The sequence below is a fragment of the Hibiscus syriacus genome, unplaced genomic scaffold (assembly GCF_006381635.1).
Source record: "Hibiscus syriacus cultivar Baekdansim isolate YM2019G1 unplaced genomic scaffold, ASM638163v2 tig00005939_pilon, whole genome shotgun sequence".
Classification (NCBI taxonomy): domain Eukaryota; kingdom Viridiplantae; phylum Streptophyta; class Magnoliopsida; order Malvales; family Malvaceae; genus Hibiscus; species Hibiscus syriacus.
Window position 1 is genome coordinate 30,334 of NW_024062073.1, and position 20,400 is coordinate 50,733.

A 20,400-nucleotide genomic window follows, 5' to 3' on the forward strand; every position below is an offset into this window, starting at 1 on the left:
GACGTAACACCCATGCATCGATATGCTGTTTTACAAAAAAATACATATATTAGTGAATTACATTAATTTTTAAACAAATTAATCAAAATCATATATAAGACAAATATAGTCTTACCTCCCCATCCAAATAGCCACTGTCTTCAACCCCTAATAGCACACCCCACCAAGACCGATCAAGCAACAAAAACATTTCATCGTTGAGTTTGCTGATGTCAGTGTAACACCCTTGGCTCCGCTCATGTAGATAAAAATCAACTGCGGTCTTAGCCCAAAGGGTATTATCCACAATTGTTTCCGGTAGTTGTCTCCTCTCCACTTCAGATACCGGAAGGGTACTAGCCGGTAACTCATACGAGAGCCAACTCTCATCCATCATGTCCGGAACCGGTGGGGGTTTCTCAATACTTCGATATATTACCCCATGTGAATCGGGCTCTGGAATGGTGGGAGGGACCTCTTCAACGATGACAGTGGCCTCTTGAACGGTGGGGGGGGGAATCTTGAGGGAGAATAGGGGCCTCTTGAACGATTGGAGGGGACTCTTGAGGGATGACCGGTGAGTCGGGCTTCTTCTTGCGGAGTCTTCGCACCATTGGGGTGAACGGAGACGTAATAGCACGTCCACGCCGTCTGATGCGTGAACTCCGTCGTGCAAGGAAAACCCGACGTAAAGCATCCACCTTATCGGGCCGCTAAAAAAATTAATACATAAATCAGTAAATAAACAGACATGATATTAAACAAAGACAAATATGTTTCAAACTAGCATTGTATTCACCCAAATCATTATTCTATCATAGTTCACAAAATGCTCAGATAACATTCCAGAAGTAAGCACTTATATAAACATTTAAAAGGACAACATATATAAACATTCCAGAAGAAGAATAGTTTACTTTCGCAACACGAAACTTAAAATCGCAACGCGAAATGACTATCGCAACGCGGAAATGGCTATCGCAATGCGAAATGAAAATCGCAACGACAAAATCGCAACGCGAAATGAAATCGCAACGACAAAATCGCAACGCGAAACACAAATCGCATTGCGATTTTCTTTTCGCGTTGCGATTTCATTTCGCGTTGCGATTTTGTCGTTGCGATTTTCATTTCGCATTGCGATAGCCATTTCCGCGTTGCGATAGTCATTTTCGTGTTGCGAAAGTAAACTATTCTTCTTCTGCAAATTGAAACTTGAATGGATTGCATTACTTCAACCAAAAGACAAAAACAAAACCAAAAACAAATACTAACAAAAACAGATTGGCAGCAACCGAATGAATTACGAGTATGAAAAATCTTAAACTTACCTCGTTGCGTAGAGTATGAACCTCATTCTACAACGATGCTACCATCTCACGTAGAGCGGCTACCTCACCGCGTAATGTAGACACCTCAACACGCCATGCACCATCGTCTTTGCGTAAAGTACCGACCTCCTCACGCAAGGCATTGACCTCATCACGTAACTCCCCTAACTCATCCCGTTGAGGTGGAGGTGGAGAACAGGGAGATAAACGTCGTGACATCTTTGCCGGTCGCCTATCTTGCGGTGATGGTGGAGAAGAGGCTCGATGATGTGAAAGAATAGGTGATGGCTGTCGTTGTGGAGGTGTATAGCCGGGTTGATCAGATGATGGCTCTAGGTGAGGTGATAGCTCTGGGCGAGGTGATGGCTCCCGAAGTGGAGGATGCTCATCAACCGTTCCATCAAAAAAACGCTTACTAGCTTGCCACCAATCAGTGGCAAGCTCAGCTTCCGTGGGTGTCAGCCTCTGTAGAGGAGTGTTGGCCTCCTAACAATATAAAAGCTTAAACAAAGTTAAATGTGTACTAGTAATAACTTGTTTATAAACATATGGTAGTATTTATGTTAACTTACATTATTTATTGTCGTATACCGTAGTAAATCTTCCCATTGCAAGGTTCGTTTCCTCTTCCAGGAAATAGCCCTGGGAATATTATTTGAAGTTTTTATTGCATATGTCTTCATGGCGGGAAAGGCCTCAAATATCCAAATCTACAAACAATATAATAACAAACATTAGTAATTGTTAAATAATTACTTATAATTTTGGAAACATTATATAAAAATTCTTACCTTAAAGGCCCAAATAAAGCCTATCAAAGTGTATTTGGAACCATCGCCATGCAAACTTTTTCGATCATCCAAGGCAGACGATAACTTATTCCATGTAGCTTTCCATAAATACGAGCCCCACGGAAACAGGTTCCACGCATTTAGGTCTTCTACCAATTTGATTAGATCATTTGGAATAGGTTGTCTGGCCTCTCTGCCTAAAAAGCCGGCATGCAAAAGAATTAGAAGGCATACTCGGACAACGTCGACGTCATCCATCCGAGTAAAACCATCTTTATTATTCAAAAATCTTGTCAGGTCTTCTACGTGTAGACTCGGCCTCTCCAGCTCAGGAAAAACCCGGGATAGCCATGATGGGCGGGTAATGTGTCTAGTGTACCGACCTATATCATCGTGTCCGAAGCGTAGACCGGTGATTAAGCAAAACTCCTCCCGCCCAAAACACGTATACGCCGGTGGAAAATCAAACCATATCTCTTCATCACGACGTTGTATAGTCTCTGGTAGATCTCTAGTCATGGTTTGAAGAAACAGGTGTGTCAACATCGCATCTCCACCGGGATGTTGTACTTTCAGCCATGGCCCGAAGCATGTATCCTCAAACATTTTCTTTGTGCAGGTGAAAGCTTCGACGCAATTGTTTTGGCCAGGCTGACTTTATTTCTCAAGGTCAATTGAGCCGAATAAAAGTTCTACAAAAACAATAAACATACTAAATTAGATATACCAAAAACTACACTGTGAAGATATACCAAAACATTAATAAACATAAATAGTAGTAGTTTATTCTTCAAACTTAAATATGCAACACTGTGAATTTCGTATTTGTCTTTGTTTTTGGTTGAAGTAATGCAATTCATTCAAGTTTCAATTTGCAGAAGAAGAATAGTTTCTGAAAATGAAAATCGCAACACGAAAATGACTATCGCAACGAGAGAATCGCAACGCGAAACTAAAATCGCGTTGCGATTTGCATTTCGCGTTGCGATTCTTGGTTGATTTAATAAGCAATCTAAGTGAAATGGTTAATCTATTATTGAAATTACCAGTAAACCTATCATCAATTTCAATATGAAAAACCTAATAATAATGCAAAAATTTCAAAAAGAAAATAATTAAAAAAACTAACCCTCGTTGGTTGATTTGGTTGATTTTCCATTTCTGATTGTGAGGGTGGCTCTGAGAGATTTAGATAGACGGATTTCGCCGGAGATGGGGACGGATTTCGTCGGAGATGGGTGAGAGAGTGAGAGATGGAGATGGGACTGAGTTGTGATTTTAGGTTTTAGGTTATGAGTTGCGATTACGGGATATACTGTGGACAGTTCAGTGTTCCAATATATTTATATTCATGTTTGGAATTTAAAAATAAAATACTTGGCCAGGATACTAATGGCGCTTTGAAAATCGCATTGCGATTATGTATTATCGCGTTGCGAAAGTCAGTATCGCGTTGCGAAAGTAAGTATCTCGTTGCGATTTTTTATTATCGCATTGCGATAGTCAGTATCGCATTGCGATTTTCCCAATTCGCGTTGCGATTTACTTATTCGCATTGCGAATTTCCCAATTCGCGTTGCGATTTACTTATTCGCATTGCGAATTGGGAAAATCGCAACGATACTGTAGACCATCGCAATGCGATTTTCAACTATCGCATTGCGAAAATGCAACGCGAATTTGCGATAATGGAGATCGCGTTGCGAATTAGCGATCGCATTGCGATTTTGTTGGTCATTTTGGCAAATCCGGAAAAAGTTGGTTAAAATCGTATATTATATGGGATTTTTGGTCACTGAGGTTATTTTCTCATTTGAAAATGATTTTTGGAAAATGAAAATATAAATAAGTAAAAAATATAAATATAAAAAAGATGTTTTCAGTAATTTCATTAAAATTGTTTTGAAAATTTGAAAAATAAGGAAATATGATATCTATAATTTTAACTTCACAAGTTTAAGTCATTCTAACAATATTTTTTTTGATTTAATGATATTTGAAACCCCCAAACTCTTTAAAAAATCAATATGGTCCTTAAACTTTTTTTTACACACAATGTAGTCCTTAAATTATTTTTAATAGTTTAATTTTATAGTATTTTTATATTTAATGTATTGAATGTCTTAATAATTGTTTATATTTTTTTATCTAAATATTTTTTATTTTTTTAAAAATTAAATAATTTCTCAAACTTTCTAAAATAATCAATTAAGTCCAACTACTATATCATCCTCTATTGAGTACTATCACAACAGTATTGTGAACTATCACAACAGTATTGTGAACTATCACATTAATATTGTAGATTGTCATAAAAGTTTGTGAACTGTCATATAACCATCGTGACAGTCAACGTTTGATTTTGCTATTTAAAGGGTTAGATTAATTTTTTTTTCTAAGTTTAAGGATCATATTTGGTACAAAAAATGTTTAGGGACTACAATAATTATTGTTTTCTCAAACGTTTGATGGTCTCAATCACCACTAAACATATTTTTTTTATGTTAATGATAGTTTTGTGTGCTTTTGCTTATAACAATATTTTTTGTATTTTTAAATTTAATTAATTACCAATATGCACTAATATCATATTTCTTATTATAAACTAAAATAAATTTTGTGTTATGGAATTTCTTATCAATTCTATTGCTTTATATTCACATAACTCACATGTTAAATTTATGTAATGAATTTTTTAATAATTATAGTTTAATTTAATTATTTAATAACTTTTTGTTTATTTCTATTTAAAAAAATTAGATACCACATACATTTTTACTATTTTAGTTTTGAATTCAAGTTTTTATTTATATTTAACCAAATATGTTTTATAATTTTCTAAAAATTGAAAATGAAAACTATTTTCTGAAAAGAATAGAAAATGAAAATAAAAAAATATTTTATAGAACCAAACGGACCCTTATGTTTTATATTTGAATGTGGATTAACAAGGAAATTACGTACCAAATATCATAGGAATTAAATAAAATAAAAAAAAAACAGGTATCAATATGAGAAAAATGTAAAAGTTCAAGGTCTAAAATGTGACTTATCTCATATTTTAGTACCCAAATTTAAACAAAAATAAAAATTGACACGTCTAATATGTCTCAAAATCTTAGATAATTTTTTAATTATATTAATTTTTAGGGCAAAGTACACAAATGGTCTCCTGATTATAGGATATTGCTTTAATAGTCCTCTAACTATAGAATGTTATTTTATTAAGTCCTTCGACTATTAAAAATTACAAAATGATCACTTGACTATTCAATATGTTCCAAACTCGTCGCTTTTCGTTAAAAAAATTGGATGTTGTCTAAGTTGGATATTAACATGATGATTGAGATATAACAATCGTTTGAGATTCTGTGATCAAATTTTATCATACCACAGTTAGTAGGTTAATGTTCAGCTGAGAATAGCGTCAATTTTTTTAAACAGAAAATGATGAGTCTGGAACATATAAATAGTCAGGTGATCACTTTGTAACTTTTAATAGTCGAGAGACTTAATAAGTAGTACCCTACAATCAAGAGACCATTTGTATACCAAACCCTAATTTTTATAAAATAAAATAGATATTATAAAATCTCAATAAAGTGAAATGTTTAAAATGATCAGTTCCATTGCAAATAGCCTGATGGTAAGCAGGAAAATGATTAAAATTCCAGGAGGATAAAGGCACCGACCAGCTAAAGAATGATTGAATTCAGATTTCTCTAATATGCAGTAATCATTATATACACAGATTCATTTGCTTTCTTAAAGGATGAATTGGAGCAATGTCCACATACACATATAATCTACTTGTACAATGCAAAGTAATTTTAGTTTTACACAAATATATATATATATATATATATATATATATATGCTTTGATCCCACCATCAACTTCAAGATTGGTACTCAAAAGAATGGAAGGAGGTTATTTGGTTGGAGCACTTATCCTGTTGGGTTTGGCCTCGGCCACGGATCCCAGCCCTCTTCAGGACTTTTGTGTGGCAATTAATGACGCCAAGAATGGTGGTAAATCCCTCTCTTCTCATTTCGAAATATGGCAAATCAAAGTGTTTTATTTCATCCCATTTATGCAGTTTTCGTTAACGGCAAGTTGTGCAAGGACCCGAAGCTTGCAACTCCCGAAGATTTCTTCTTCTCGGGCCTCAACATTCCAGGTAACACATCAAACCAAGTAGGATCAACCGTCACTCCGGCCGTTGTTCCGGGTCTCAACACTCTCGGTATATCTCTTGTTCGGATCGACTACGCGCCGTACCATGGCCTGAACCCCCCTCACACTCACCCCCGAGCCAGCGAGATCCTAGTCGTGGTCGAAGGCACACTCTACGCCGGGTTTGTCACGTCGAACCCCGATAATCGTCTCTTCGCCAAAGTGTTGTACCCCGGAGACGTGTTCGTGTTTCCGGTGGGTATGATTCACTTCCAGTTGAACGTGGGGAGTGGCAATGCTGTTGCATTTGCTGCCCTGAGTAGCCAAGACCCGGGGGTTATCACCATTGCTAATGCAGTGTTCGGGTCGGACCCGGGCATCAACCCTGATGCTGTTGCCAAGGCCTTTCAGCTGGATAAGAATATGGTTAGGCAACTTCAGTCCCGATTTTGGTCGGGTAACAACTGCAGGGTTTAATGTTAATTTCTACTTAATTATGTTTTAGGGTAAAGTACATAAATGGTCCCCAACTAAAAGATACTGTTTTATTAAGTCCGTCGCTATTAAAAGTTACAAAATTGTCCTCTGACTATAGAGTGTTGCTTTGTTGAGTCCATCGACTATTAAAAGTTACAAAATGACCGTCCGACTATTCATTATATTCCAAACTCGTCATTTTCTGTTAAAAATTTGATGGCATTTTTAGTTAAGCGTTAATATACTGATTGCGATACAATAAAATATGAATGATTATCATATCTCAATCATCATGTTAACGTCCAGCTCAGACGACCGTCAATTTTTTAATGCAAAAGGGAAAGTTTGAAGCATAATGAATAGTCAAGTGATCATTTTGTAACTTTCAATAGTCGATGAACTCAACAAAGTAATACACTGTAGTCAGGGGATATTTTTGTAACTTTCAATAGTCACTAGACTTAATAAAGCAATATTTTATAGTATGGAGACCATTTGTATAATTTACCCTAATCGTGTATTTGATTTCGACTGCTGATTCTTGTTTCTAAATTTAAAAGTCAACGATCTGGTTAAAACTTCGTATTGGTACCTTAAGGTTTGAGTTTGACCATAATATCCTCTCCCCAAATTTGTATCATAAATATTTTAGAGCATAATTTCGTTGACTTTTAAATTTTATAATATTAATATATTATGATAAATAAATTAAAAAACCATTTTTTTATAAATAATGAAATGATTCCAAAATGTTTTCTATTTTTTAAAATGAAAAAACTCTTAATTTTGAGTTCTCATTGATTTTTCGGTCATGATGTATCTTCTTTCGAATTTCAAAAGTGGGGAGGTAGATAAGGAGGAAGCGAGCTTTATATCTTGATTTTACATTGATCGAATGGTGAATATTATAGATTAGTGTGATCTGTGGTTTTATGATTTTTGGATTTAAAGTTGAGTTCTATAAGTTTTAAAGTGATTTTGGTGAAATCTAAATTGATATATTGGTAGGAGACAATAAGACGAGTTTGTCGATATCAAGAGTGATCAGAGAAGATGTCAAAGAATAGTAATTGTAGCACCAACATGACACAAAAATTAAACTGTAAAACTCTCATCATTGGAGGAAGAATATAAAATAAAAAAAGAGGAAAATAACGTGGATGACGCATAAATTTCATGTCAATAAAAAAAAGTCCACATCATAACATTTGTTTGTCATGTTACCATTCCATTTACTATTTAACACGAGTGACATTTACATTTTAATGACTAAAATAGGAGTAAAAAGAAAGATTACTCATTTTGATAAGAACACATTTAAAATCAATTTATGTTAATAATAAAATGGTAAATAATCAAAACTCTGCCGATAAATAATTACTTGTATTATAATGTTTAAGTATGTTGGTTAAGATAATTAGTATATAATAATACTTAAAATATTTTTAAAGAAAAATATAGGATAAACTACGAGATTGATAACTTTCATTTAAGTTTTATAATTTTTTCTTCAATGAATTAAAAAAATATAATATTTAGTCACTTTTATTTTTATTTAATTAAGATTTAATCATATTTAAATAATAATTAAGATTTAGTTACTTTTATTTTTATTTAATTAAGACTTAGTCATTTAGGGTTATCTGTCATTAGAACTTTAACATAACAATGATTAATGATATGGCATAGTGAGTATATAAAATTAAAAAGGATAAACTACACAAATGATCATTAATGTTTGGGTAAGTTTTCATATTTTTTATTGAAGTTTCAAAAATAACAAGTTGGTCCTTGAATAATGATTTTATATATAATTTATTCCAAAAGCTTTCTAAATTTTTTATCATTCGAAATATCATATTACTTCATGTCCAATAAAATTTACTATATATATATATATAATTGGAAAAAAATTTAAAAAAATGGAAAGTTTTATTTATTAGTATGGGGACCATTTGTATAATTTACCCTAAATTTTAATGACCTTGTCGTGTAATTGATTTCGATTGCTGATTCTTGTTTCTAAATTCAAAAGTCAACGATCTGGTTAAAATTTAGTATTGGTTCCTTAAGATTTAAGGTCTGAGTTTGACCATAATATCCTCTCCCCAAATTTGTATCATAAATATTTTAGAGCATAAAATTTAAAAAATATAATAATATTATAAATCTTAATCTTAATATTTTTTTAAAAAATTTGTATCATAATATATTAATATCATAAAATTTAAAAGTCAACGAAATTATGACTTAATATTTTTTATAAGGCTTAAATATACAAAAGGTGCCCAACATATGTCTGTTTTTCAGTTTAATGCCTAACGTTTATTTTGTTCTAATTTTGTGCCTAACATTTCATTCTGTGACTCAAAATGGGTCCAGTCGCAACGGACTGTTAAGTTTGACCGTTAACCTATTAAAAATGTCACCTGACATATTTTTTAATATTAAAAAATAATTTTTAAAAATAACAAATTATTTCGTTCCAGTTTGGTGCCTAACGTTTATTTCCCTCTCTTTCGCTTCTCCACCCAAGAACCCTAAATTGAATTCAAGAACCCATTGGTTTTTTTCCTTTGTTCCACTCCTTTGATCTTAACTCAACAATGATGACCCAACACTCAAAACCATGCACAATTTCTCCTAAATTTCTTCTTCTTCGTCTTCTGGGTTTTTGCCAACGAAATTATTCTTCAGCTTTTAATATTGTTGCAAAGAAATAAGGAAATGAAACCAAAGAAAAAAGAGTTGATAATCTTCAATCTTGTCTTTTACAACTGTTTCAAACTCATCCTAGTTCTCACATAACTAATTCATTCCACTTATTATCAAACCTTAGAATCCCGCCAATGAAATTAACAAACAAATGAAGAAGAGGGAAAGAATGGAAAGAAGAAATGAAGAAGAAATGGAAAGAAGAGATGCTATTAAAATGAAGAAGATGACATTTTTAATGTGTTAACGGAAATACATAACGATTGATCACAGCTGGACCCATTTTGAGTCACGGAATGAAACGTTAGGCATCAAACTGGAACGAAATAAATATTAGGCAGTAAACTGGAAAAATGGGCATAGGTTGGGCACCTTTTGTATATTTAAGCCTTTTTATAAATAATGAAATGACTCCAAAATGTTTTCTATTTTTCTAATGAAAAAACTCTTAATTTTGAATTCTAATTGATTTCTCGGTCATAAAGCATATTCTTTCAAATTTCAAAGGTAGGTAGGTGGATAAGGAGGAAACGAGTTTTATATTTTGATTTCACATTGATCAAATGGTGGATATTATAAATTAGAGTGATTTGTAGTTTTATGAGTTTTGAGCTTAACATGGAGTTCTATAAGTTTTAAAGTGATTTAGGTAAAATCTAAATTGATAGGTTGGTAGGAGACAATGAGACGAATTTATCGATATCTTGAGTAATCAGAGAAGATGCCGAAGAATAGTAATTATAGCATCAACGTGACATAATAATGAAACTGTGCCATTTTATCAATAATACAAATAGTAATTATTGAAAGAAGATTAAATTAAAAAAACAGTCCGGATGACTCGTAGATTTCATATCAATAAAAAACAGTCCACATTAGTGCATGTGACTGTCATGTCACCGTATTTCATTTATAATTTAACACTAGAGTAACCAAGTCGAAAGTTTAAAGAATAAATTGAAACATTTTACACTTTAATGATCAAAATAGGATTAAGAAGAAAATTGATCGATAAAATTTATAATTTACCCTTTTTTATTAGAACACATTTAAAATCAATTTATGTTAATAATAAAATGGTAAATAATTAAAACTCTGCTAATAATTAATTAATTGTGTTATAATGTTTAAGTATGTTGGTTGAGATAATTAGTATATAATGACTTTAAATATTTTTTTTAAATAAAAATATAGGATAAACTACAAGATTGATCACTTCGTTTAAGTTTTATAAATTTTCCCCCTGAATTCCGGAAACATAATATTTAGTCACTTTTATTTTTATTTAATTAAGATTTGGTCACTTTTGGTTTTATTTGATTAAGATATGATCACTGATGGTTAACTGTCATTAACTTTAACGGAATGCTGATGTGGCACAGTGTGTTTATAAAATTAAAAAGGGTAAACTACACAAATGATCACCAATGTTTGAGTAAGTTTTTGTTTTCCCCATTGAAGTTTAAAAAACCAAATTGGTCCTTGAATAATGATTTTATATCTAATTTATTCCAAAAACTTTCTAATTTTTTTATCATTCTAAATATTGGATTACTTCATGTAAAAAAAAAGTTAATTTCTAAGTTTTATTTTTAAAATTTAAAAAGTATATATATAAAAATTGGAAAAAAATTGGAAAATTAGAAAGCTTTTGGGGTAAATTAGATACTCAATGACATATTTGATGTTTTAGTGATCGATTTTTTACTTTTGAAATTTAATGAGGAAATTGAAAACTTACTCAAACATTAGCGACCATTTGCGTAGTTTACCCTGTTTAATTTTATAAATTTACTATGTCGCATCAACAATCCGTTAAAGTTATAATGGTAGTTAACCCTCAGTAACTACATCTTAATTAAATAAAAACGGAAGTGACTAAATCTTACTTAAATAAAAACAAAAGTGACCAAATATTATGCTTTCTAAATTCATTGAGGACAAGTTTACAAAACTTAAACGAAAGTGGTCAATCTTGTAATTTACCCAAAAATATAATTTATTATTAAGTTAAAGTTGAACAATATTATTATGAAGGTATGATTTCAAGGTGGAAGAAGTTATCATTCCATAGATCTTACGTATCTGTATTATCTCATTTACTTGGATATTCAACATAATCTTATCACACTGATTAAGTTAAAGTTTATATGAATTGTTGTTGTTTTCTTTTGTAAAATTAGCTCAATTTTCCATATAAAAATTACAGAATTTTAATCGATCAAATACTCATTTGTGTAACTTATATTTCAGGTTATGCTACTATTACGTTATCATTTTGTCTTGTTATTCTAACGATATTATTTTAGAACACATAATACTTTAAAATCATGTTAGCTTAATAAAAAAACGATACTACTCTACAAGCATATAAGTGTCCAAGCTTGGAGTTTCTCACTAATTATGTCCCCTAATGTATGTTTAAATCTTGGCAATTACGCGTTTAGTACTTAAATTATCGATTTTGATTTATTTTAGTATCTAAACTTTTAATTTTTTTAAAAATCATATCTAAAGGTTAGTTTTTGTTTCATTTTAGTACACCCATTCAAAATATAACGTTAAGTTTTGAAAAAAATTTGAAAGTCTAAGTACTAAAAGGGACCAAAATTGATAGCTTAGGTACTAAACACGTTAAGCTTTTAACGACGAGTACTAAATGAAACAAAAACTAAACATCATGTATGGTTTTAAAAAAATGAATACTAAAATAGATCAAAACTAACAGTTTAAGTACTAAATACATAATTTACCCTTAAATCTTTGTGAAATCTGAAAAATCTTGTGTTGCAATGAACCAAAGCATGTTCTTCCTATATTTACTGCTAATTCCATATGCTTCAACAGTTGTGATAGCTTTTTCATCCCACTATTAATCAAGTGTTGACTAGTTGCATCCATCAAATTGAGACCCCAAGATGATTCTTCACCTACCGATTAAACATTTCCATAGGTTTCATTTACTCAATATCTTAGGAATTTGTAAGCGAAAAGAAAATATCAACATAAAATAAGACATGCACAAAATATAAGATTTAATGTATTCAGTCTTACCTATTTCTGTGAATGAGAAGAATAATATACTATAAATGTAAGTATAAATACATGTATATCCTAAAATCCGGTATCTATCCCAAAGCTCGAAGTATCTCAAATTACTCTTCCAATGTCCCTATAAAACTCATCTCCGCAACATAAATCTCAAAAGTTGCATAAATCGCAAAAGATTACATCTCTACAAAATGATTATCCACCGTAGTTCTAAATACTAGGCTTATATATACATTCAAATGCTTGGTCACAAAGAACACTTGTTCCATAAGAATTTTTACCTAAAATAAATATTTACTCACTAAATAAATTTATATAGTAAACAATATCCATTCACAATAAGTACACCAAAATCTAACCTAATTATCAATGTTATTAAAACCGGACCGGATCGGCCGGTTTGACCGGTTGAATTGTGAACCGGTGGCCTGTCCGGTCCGGTTAACTCCCAAAACCGGATGAGCACAGAACCGGAAGAACCGGCTGAAAACCGATAAAACCGGGGTGAACCGGCTGAAAACCGACAAAACCGGTTTGAACCGCCGGTTCACTTCTTTTCTTTAAAAAAAATTAAACCAAACGACGTCGTTTTTTAACGAGCCGAGTCAAATTCGAGTATATATATGAGCTCGACTCGAACTCGAAAACTTTAAAAGTAAGCTCAACTCGACTCAAAAACTTACGAGCTAAAAATTATCAAGTTCAACTCGAACTCGAAATATAATATTAAAACTTGAAATCGAAAAGGCTCGAACTCAAAAAAAAAAATTTAGAAGTTCGATTGAAGCCTAAAATTTGAGCTCAATTGAAGCGAAAGAATAGTTCGCTTTGTGCTCACCAAAAGGCTCCATGATTTTGAATGTCAAATTACCTCTATTATTTATAGAAGTAAGTTGGGATGCTCTTCTATGTTTCTTAGTCATGTGGGATTGTTTTGTTCTCATATTTTCTCTTTAAACTTTTGGGATGCTCTTCTATGTTTCTTAGCCATGTGGGATTATTTTTTTTAAAACAATTAAACCAAATGACATCATTTGTTATGATTTTTTAAGCCCCAATTTTATTTTTTAAATTATAGTTATATAATTATATTTATTATTTAATATGTTTTACCTTAAATATTATGTTGTAGTTTATTTGAATTATTTTGTTTCACTTGATTTTATGGTTTTTAATTTATATATGTTATGACTTGTGATATTTTTATGCCTTTTAATATTGTAAACTTTAAAAAGTGTTACATATATATATTAATATTGCTTTGAATATTATGTAAAATTAAAAAAAAGTATTATTTTATATAAAATCCGGTTCAATCGCGGTTGAACCCGGTTGAACCAGTGAACTAGTGAACTAGTATCTTCACCGGTTCACTGTCCGGTCCGGTTTTAAAAACATTGCTAATTATAATTTAGGTCGAGATATAACTCAATAAATTTAAATTCAAACGAGTAAGATGGTAAGAATTATAATTTGGCCCAATACTCAAAACCCAAAATTAAGTCCAAGAAATCAACATACAATCTCTGTTATTGAGTTATACTCGCCTGGAATATTGGGCCAAAAATACAGTCAAAATGAACATAAATTCAAACAAATTGTAAGCCCATACATGGAGAGGCAAACCCAAAGCCCAAGATTGAGCCTCCCTCCTTTCCTGCTAAGGGGAATCATAAAACGAAGATTCTGTCACCCATTTTCTGGTTGAAGAAAACTAGTACTGGATGGCTCAATTGGTGAGTGCATCACCAGCATCAACAATCCGCTTTCATCCAAAACAAAATTATGGAAATTCCAGGACCAGGATGGCATTCAATCCCATCAACAAAACACCTTCCTTAAACAACAGGAAGCTTCCCATTTTGCTGTTTGACATCATGGACACCATCGTTCGCGACCCTTTTTACCAAGATGTCCCTGCCTTCTTCGGGTAACTATTTCTCTCTCTCTCTCTCTCTCTCTCTCTCTCTCTCTCTCTTAATTCTTCTCTAGTATTGTTCTCCATATAAAATCAAATGTTAATTCGATGGTCAGAATGTCTTTGAAGGAACTAATCGAATGCGAGCATCCAACTTCATGGATGGAGTTTGAAAATGGGGTGATTGATGAGGTACACACCCAGATTTATTATGTGGGGAAGTTCAGTTACATTTATCTAGATATTATTTGAGTGAAATAGTCTTATGATTACCGTGTTGGAAGATCTTTTAAACTGTTTGGTATCTTACAAGATTAAAATATTTCTTGAAACAATTTCACTCGTCAAATTTTAGGATTGATTTCCATTTCAAAGCAATTTAAACTATGTCAGGTGTTGATCCTTTGGATTGTTGTACATAGAGATGTAATCGAGTTGAGTAGAGTCCTGTCCACAGTGAAAGGCATGACCTCAAGCTGTTTTGTGTACTATAGAGGCTTGAAACAATCCATGAGCTTGAATGAGTTTCATTTCACGAATTCTTGCTCGACTTTATTAGGCTGAGACATTTAAATAACATGTAATGTTATTGTATTTGTATCATACATATATAAAGACACATATATGCACTAAAACACAAAAATTATTTATTATAGTACATACATATTATAATACATGTATTTCACTAAAAATATAATTTTTAAACACTTTATTAGCTTTTCCGCGCTTGAGCATGAACTTGACTGGCAGTGGATAGTCAAGCACAGCAAGTTGATTAGCTTACATCCAATTTGGACACACTGTAACAGTTCTGGTTTTCCTGCTCATCATTGTTACATCTCCTTCATAAATGTCGTTTTGCCTCTAGACACAAAATGAACTAGCCCTTATTGGCCAAAGAAAAAACTAGCCCTTTGTTATCCTTTTACTTATCTCTGATACACTGCCAGCTTTCTGAAAACTGAAAGTAGTAGCTGAAATAATATCTGATTCTGAAATAACTAATTTTTTCTGCATGTATCAATAAATGAAGCTTGTGTGTACAGCCGAAACATGACAACCCAGTTTGTTGCTTTTAGACTATCACTACATGCATCGATTAGTTATTTGTATTCTTTATTTCCTGGTAGCCTTATTAGTTTCATACCAATGTTAACCATAACCATGTTCCTTTATTATATTGAGCCATATAGTTTCTCCTTTGACTGAAACCTTCTGGCACTTGTAAATTTCCAGTCGACCAGAAATATACCATTAGAGGATTCATTTATCAGGAACTTTTGGATTTATGTTTTAGCACTGTGCTTTCTGCAACATATATTATCATTATAATTTGGGACTGAAAACATGAAAAATTCCATGCCTTTAGTCTGTTTTTTTACCCCCCCCCTTTCCTCACTCATTACTTATAGATCTCTTAATTGCAGTATCACCTCATCTTTGAAGACATTGTTTTTCTCCTGATTTAATTGCATTTTTGTTTACCTACTGGTCTGGAGTGTGAGGAAAAGTTATCTTATTTCCTTTCAGGAGGAGCTAGAAGCAAAATTCTTTAAAGATAGAAGGCCTTTTGATTTGCAAGGTTGGTTTTGCATTTGTTCTCTTTACTTTCAGTCATTTTTTAGGCTGCTTGACATCTTCAATAGCCATATGCAAATTGTGCTTGATTATAGTATAAATTCTCAAGTAAATCTGAAATTAAATATTCTGAATTGATTGGCGCAGACATGTGTTTCATCGTGTTTTTTTCTTCTTTTTTATTGCATATGACATAGAGATTCCTTTTTTCTGTTATCTTTTAGTACCAAGGTGCTAACTTTGATGGTACTAATTAGGAAATCTACCTTGCTACGTATAGAAACTTTTATTGCTCATTGTAAAGAAAAAGGTTTAAAAAATTTCACTCATATTAACAAGGTGGGCTTTGGAGATAAGCGTGCTAATTAAGAAGTATGTTCAATTACTTTCTGGAATGTAGAAGAAATTGACTTTACGGTTAATGGCTTGGTGATACCAAGCTAAGAGAGCATCGGAGTTTTGATGCTAGAGAAGGTACAGAAGAAATGTTGTGTTTTCTGAAAAGTAAGCATGACAAATATAGTTCTTGGGACTATTCTAGGGCTGTCTATCGTGACTGTGAACAAAAGAACTAAACCATCATGGTTTTGTGGTCCTGAGTCTGCTATACTCTTCAAAGAGGATTTAGGCCATTCAATATGATTGTTTATGTTGATATGATGCATGGATATCTAACTAGATGGATGAATGGATTTTATGGATCATGCCTCAATTGAGTGAGACAGAGAGCTAAAGAGAGTTTCCATTTGTTCAACTGTATCTGCACCTGTGTTTGTGTTTCATAGGCATGTGCATCCAGAAACTTTGTCAAATTTTCCTCCAATGAAATTAGGATTTACATTTAATTAGCTTGTCCTTTTTAGCATTTTAGCTCTGAGCAAAAGGGAAAAAATTCTTTGATATAATATAGTTTAATTTAACCACCCACAAAGACATGTGGAAAACTATGGCATCATGCAGAAAGTGACCAAAATTAATTTAGTTTTTATGCACTTTTGTTATCGTAAAAATTTCATTTTTGCACCAAAATTAATTTAGCTTGCGCTGTATAAAGTGACTGTCAACATGTACGTGGTGTTGTGTGCTATTTTCAGTTTTAGTTGGTTATATTGGTTAGATATGTTGCATAATTATAATGGGATTGAATGAAAGCAGAGATTACATTTGATCTTGAGAGAGTGAAAAAGAAAGTTTATTCATAAAGACAGAGCAAGTTTTGATTAACTTCTACAAAATGGCAGATACTGGTGACCTTCTAGTCTCCGATAATTTGAAAGATCAATGCTAATGTTGTTCTGATCATAACGAATATAGTATTCACCATTACATCTAATAGATCTGTGGTTTGTGCTACATATTTACAAGTAATATTAAGAGAAAAATAATAAAATAATTATATGTAAAACTCAGGATTGTGCTTTTATTTGTTTTACCCATGAGAGTTGGACATGGAAGGTGGGATCAGATATGCTATTACAGGTGTATTTCGAGTCAGGTTTAGAGAAACATTTTGCATTTGTTGGATACAAGAGGCAACTTGGTGGCATTCCAATAGATCTTCAAAAGTGGTTTCTTCTTTGTATTTCATTTGTTATATGTCTGCCTATGTTGGCCTTCCTAATTGTCTTTAGGTGTTAATTTCACTAACTTAATTTTCAGGCCTCAAAAATTGTATGAGAAGAGGATATACCTACATAGAAGGAGTTGAAGAGTTACTTCAAGCCTTGAAGCAAAACAATTATGAAATGCATGCTTTTACAAATTACCCCATCTGGTAGGATGCAACAGCTCTTGTGGTTCCTTCTGATTCAGTAGTTTATTAATTGAATATTTACATGTGTGTGTTTCTTCAGGTAAAAAATAATTGAGGAAAAGTTAAACATTTCAAAGTATTTGTCATGGACATTTTGTTCATGCATGTATGGTATGTTCAAGGACCTAATCTCTTCCTGGTTAAAATATAATTCTCGCAGAAGGATCTTTGATTTCAACCGAATGGAGAATTTCAGTTATATGTTTTTTTAGTTTCTAGAACCTAAATCCATTCCCTCATTTCACATTATAGCCTCTAAACAGTAATGCAGAAGGATGATTTCTTGCACTATTTTTTGGTAGAGAATATACCGTAGCCTGAGTGGTGTTGGAAGGGGGAATTTTGTGAGTGCTAAGGATTGAACTGGCCTAGCTGGAATCTATTTCCTAGCCAAGGTGGGTCAGCCATTAGGGCTAAACCTGGGCTCCTCCCTCCTGAATCTCCTTTTCTCTGAAGTCATGATAGAATACCTAAGCAAATGATCAACTTCATATTGATTAACATTGCTGATATAGTCCTCCTGGATGATTAGTAGTTTATCAGCACGATACGTTATGCACTATGACAGTTCTGCATAAAAGGAGTCTACAGCTAGTTTTATTTTAACAGAAAGTATAAGGTGCTTAGTACTTTCTAGTTTGTGTTATTCTAAATATGGTTTATTCTTTCCATTATTCTTTTACATCTAACATAGGTTCACTTTGTTCTGTTTCTGTTGTGCTTCTAATGTTACACATGAAGTCAAAGAAGGAGAGGAACATTATTGGCATCAATTATTTTCGTATTATCGGGAGATCAGTTTATTGTTATTTTATTAGAAGTATGGGGAAATTATGTTTGAGTATCTTATGTCATTAGGAGTTTATTTAGAGTTCTTGTTTTAGTTGCCTTAGTTGAATCTTTTATTCAAACAAGTAAACCTATGTGACATCTGTGTAAAGAGACTGGTTGGCATTTGGCAGCAATAAAATTAAGTCAGAATTTATTTTAATTTTACATGATTTAAGATGCTCTCTATCAGAATTCCCCTCGACAATTTCTAAGGTTTCAGTCTCCCTTTGACGAGCTAATTTATTGTTCCCAAACACAAGATTGTAACCTTCTAACTGATTTGAGTCTTTCTACTGAGTTGATCATATGAATGTCTCATGGCCATGAAAATGATTGTATGCACAAAGAGCATCCCAGATATGGATGTCAAATTCCCACTTGCCAGTTGGTTACACTCTGTTCCCATTTTGCTTACCTCATTGAGCATGAAATAACAGTTATTGTTGCCTGGAACCCTTTTTTTTGTTATAATTGTAAATCCAAAATACCTCTTTTTTTCTTTTTAACTTCCTAAGAAATGGTTAAACTCCTTGTTTCTGGTTCATTATTACTGCTTGCAGAAGCAAACAAGCAGTTATGTTGCTTCTGACTTCACATTCAAAGCGAAATGGCACAAAACATATATCCGTCATAATATTTAGCTTTTTTTTTCAAATTTCATAAGTGTTTCAATGTTATTTCACTCTGCACAGCTATCAGTGATTATGTTCTTGAGCAAATCAGCAAATATGTATATTGAGAGAATGTTACATGCTTTCTGCTATGGTGAATGAGTCTGTCTTTCGTGCATCCAGGGAAGAGGAAGCCTGATCCCGATTTCTATTTGGCTGTCGTAGAACATCTTCAAGTTGATCCAGCAAGCTGTATATTCACTGATGACAGGTATCATCCTTGCCTACTTTCCACTGAGGAAGCTCTTGTAATTGGATCTTAAAGCAAATAGTAGTAGAGGGTACAAACCCTGGTTTCGAGGGTTAAATAAGAGAAAACTAGATGCTGCACCTTGTGTTAAAACCTAGATGCATGTGCATGACATGAACTAATATGGATGCATGTGCATAACTTGCAACCGATATGGATGCATGAGTTTGGAAACCGCATGCCCTCATGTGTCTCTATGGTTTGGATGGAAGTTTCCTGTGAGGGTGTCTGCACGATCATTCTTTTCTCCTGTTTTGAAAATCATATTTAAAATAAATAAATAAATAATTGTAGAAAATATATTATTGACGTGCAATACACGTTTACTATTGTTTGTGGCCTAATTTCTATGTGCAACATTATTGGGGGTTCATGTGAAGGCCTTGCGTGCCTTTAACTAGCCAAAGGGAGATAAACCATTTCACATCCTTTAAGTCCCAAATTCTAAACATGAGTGAAACCCTTTTTGATTGAAGTGCAGTGTAATCCAGAGTCATTGTATTATCTTCAGTCATCGCAGGCTTTGCTTTGAAGTAAACTTTTATCTCTCTACTTACTACTTATTTTAGACCAACAAATTTTATATAACTCCTTTCACTGGCTTGGTATGCATATATATTATTCAGAGACTTGTACATTGGCCTTTTTTGCTTATCAACATGTTGCGCAGGATAAAAAACGTGGAGGCTGCCGTAGGAATCGGCATTACTGGTCTTCAATTTAAGAGCTCGGAATTACTATGCCGGGATCTCTTACAATTGGGGGTTGAATAAAGCTCTAATATTTTTTCCAGAGGTTAATCATTTCAGTTCAGAAATGA

At 32.8% G+C, this 20,400-nt stretch overlaps 1 protein-coding gene and 1 pseudogene across 1 annotated transcript; both read left to right on the forward strand.

Moving 5' to 3' along the window:
* The first annotated feature begins 6,019 nt into the window (after positions 1–6,019).
* Positions 6,020–6,753, forward strand: LOC120200297 (germin-like protein subfamily 1 member 13). The gene is made up of 2 exons (XM_039201177.1): positions 6,020–6,131; positions 6,200–6,753. Exons 1-2 carry the CDS (start codon positions 6,020–6,022, stop codon positions 6,751–6,753), a joined length of 666 nt encoding a protein of 221 aa, XP_039057108.1.
* A 7,490-nt stretch (positions 6,754–14,243) lies between these two features.
* On the forward strand, positions 14,244–20,353 carry LOC120200345 (annotated as a pseudogene).
* Positions 20,354–20,400: the final 47 nt, after the last annotated feature.

Bases quoted from the DNA above. Each gene is read 5' to 3' on its own strand.
- LOC120200297 (XM_039201177.1), top strand. From the start codon at position 6,020: ATGGAAGGAGGTTATTTGGTTGGAGCACTTATCCTGTTGGGTTTGGCC. The intron at 6,132-6,199 runs GTAAATCCCTCT...CCATTTATGCAG, and splicing joins TAATGACGCCAAGAATGGTG to TTTTCGTTAACGGCAAGTTG.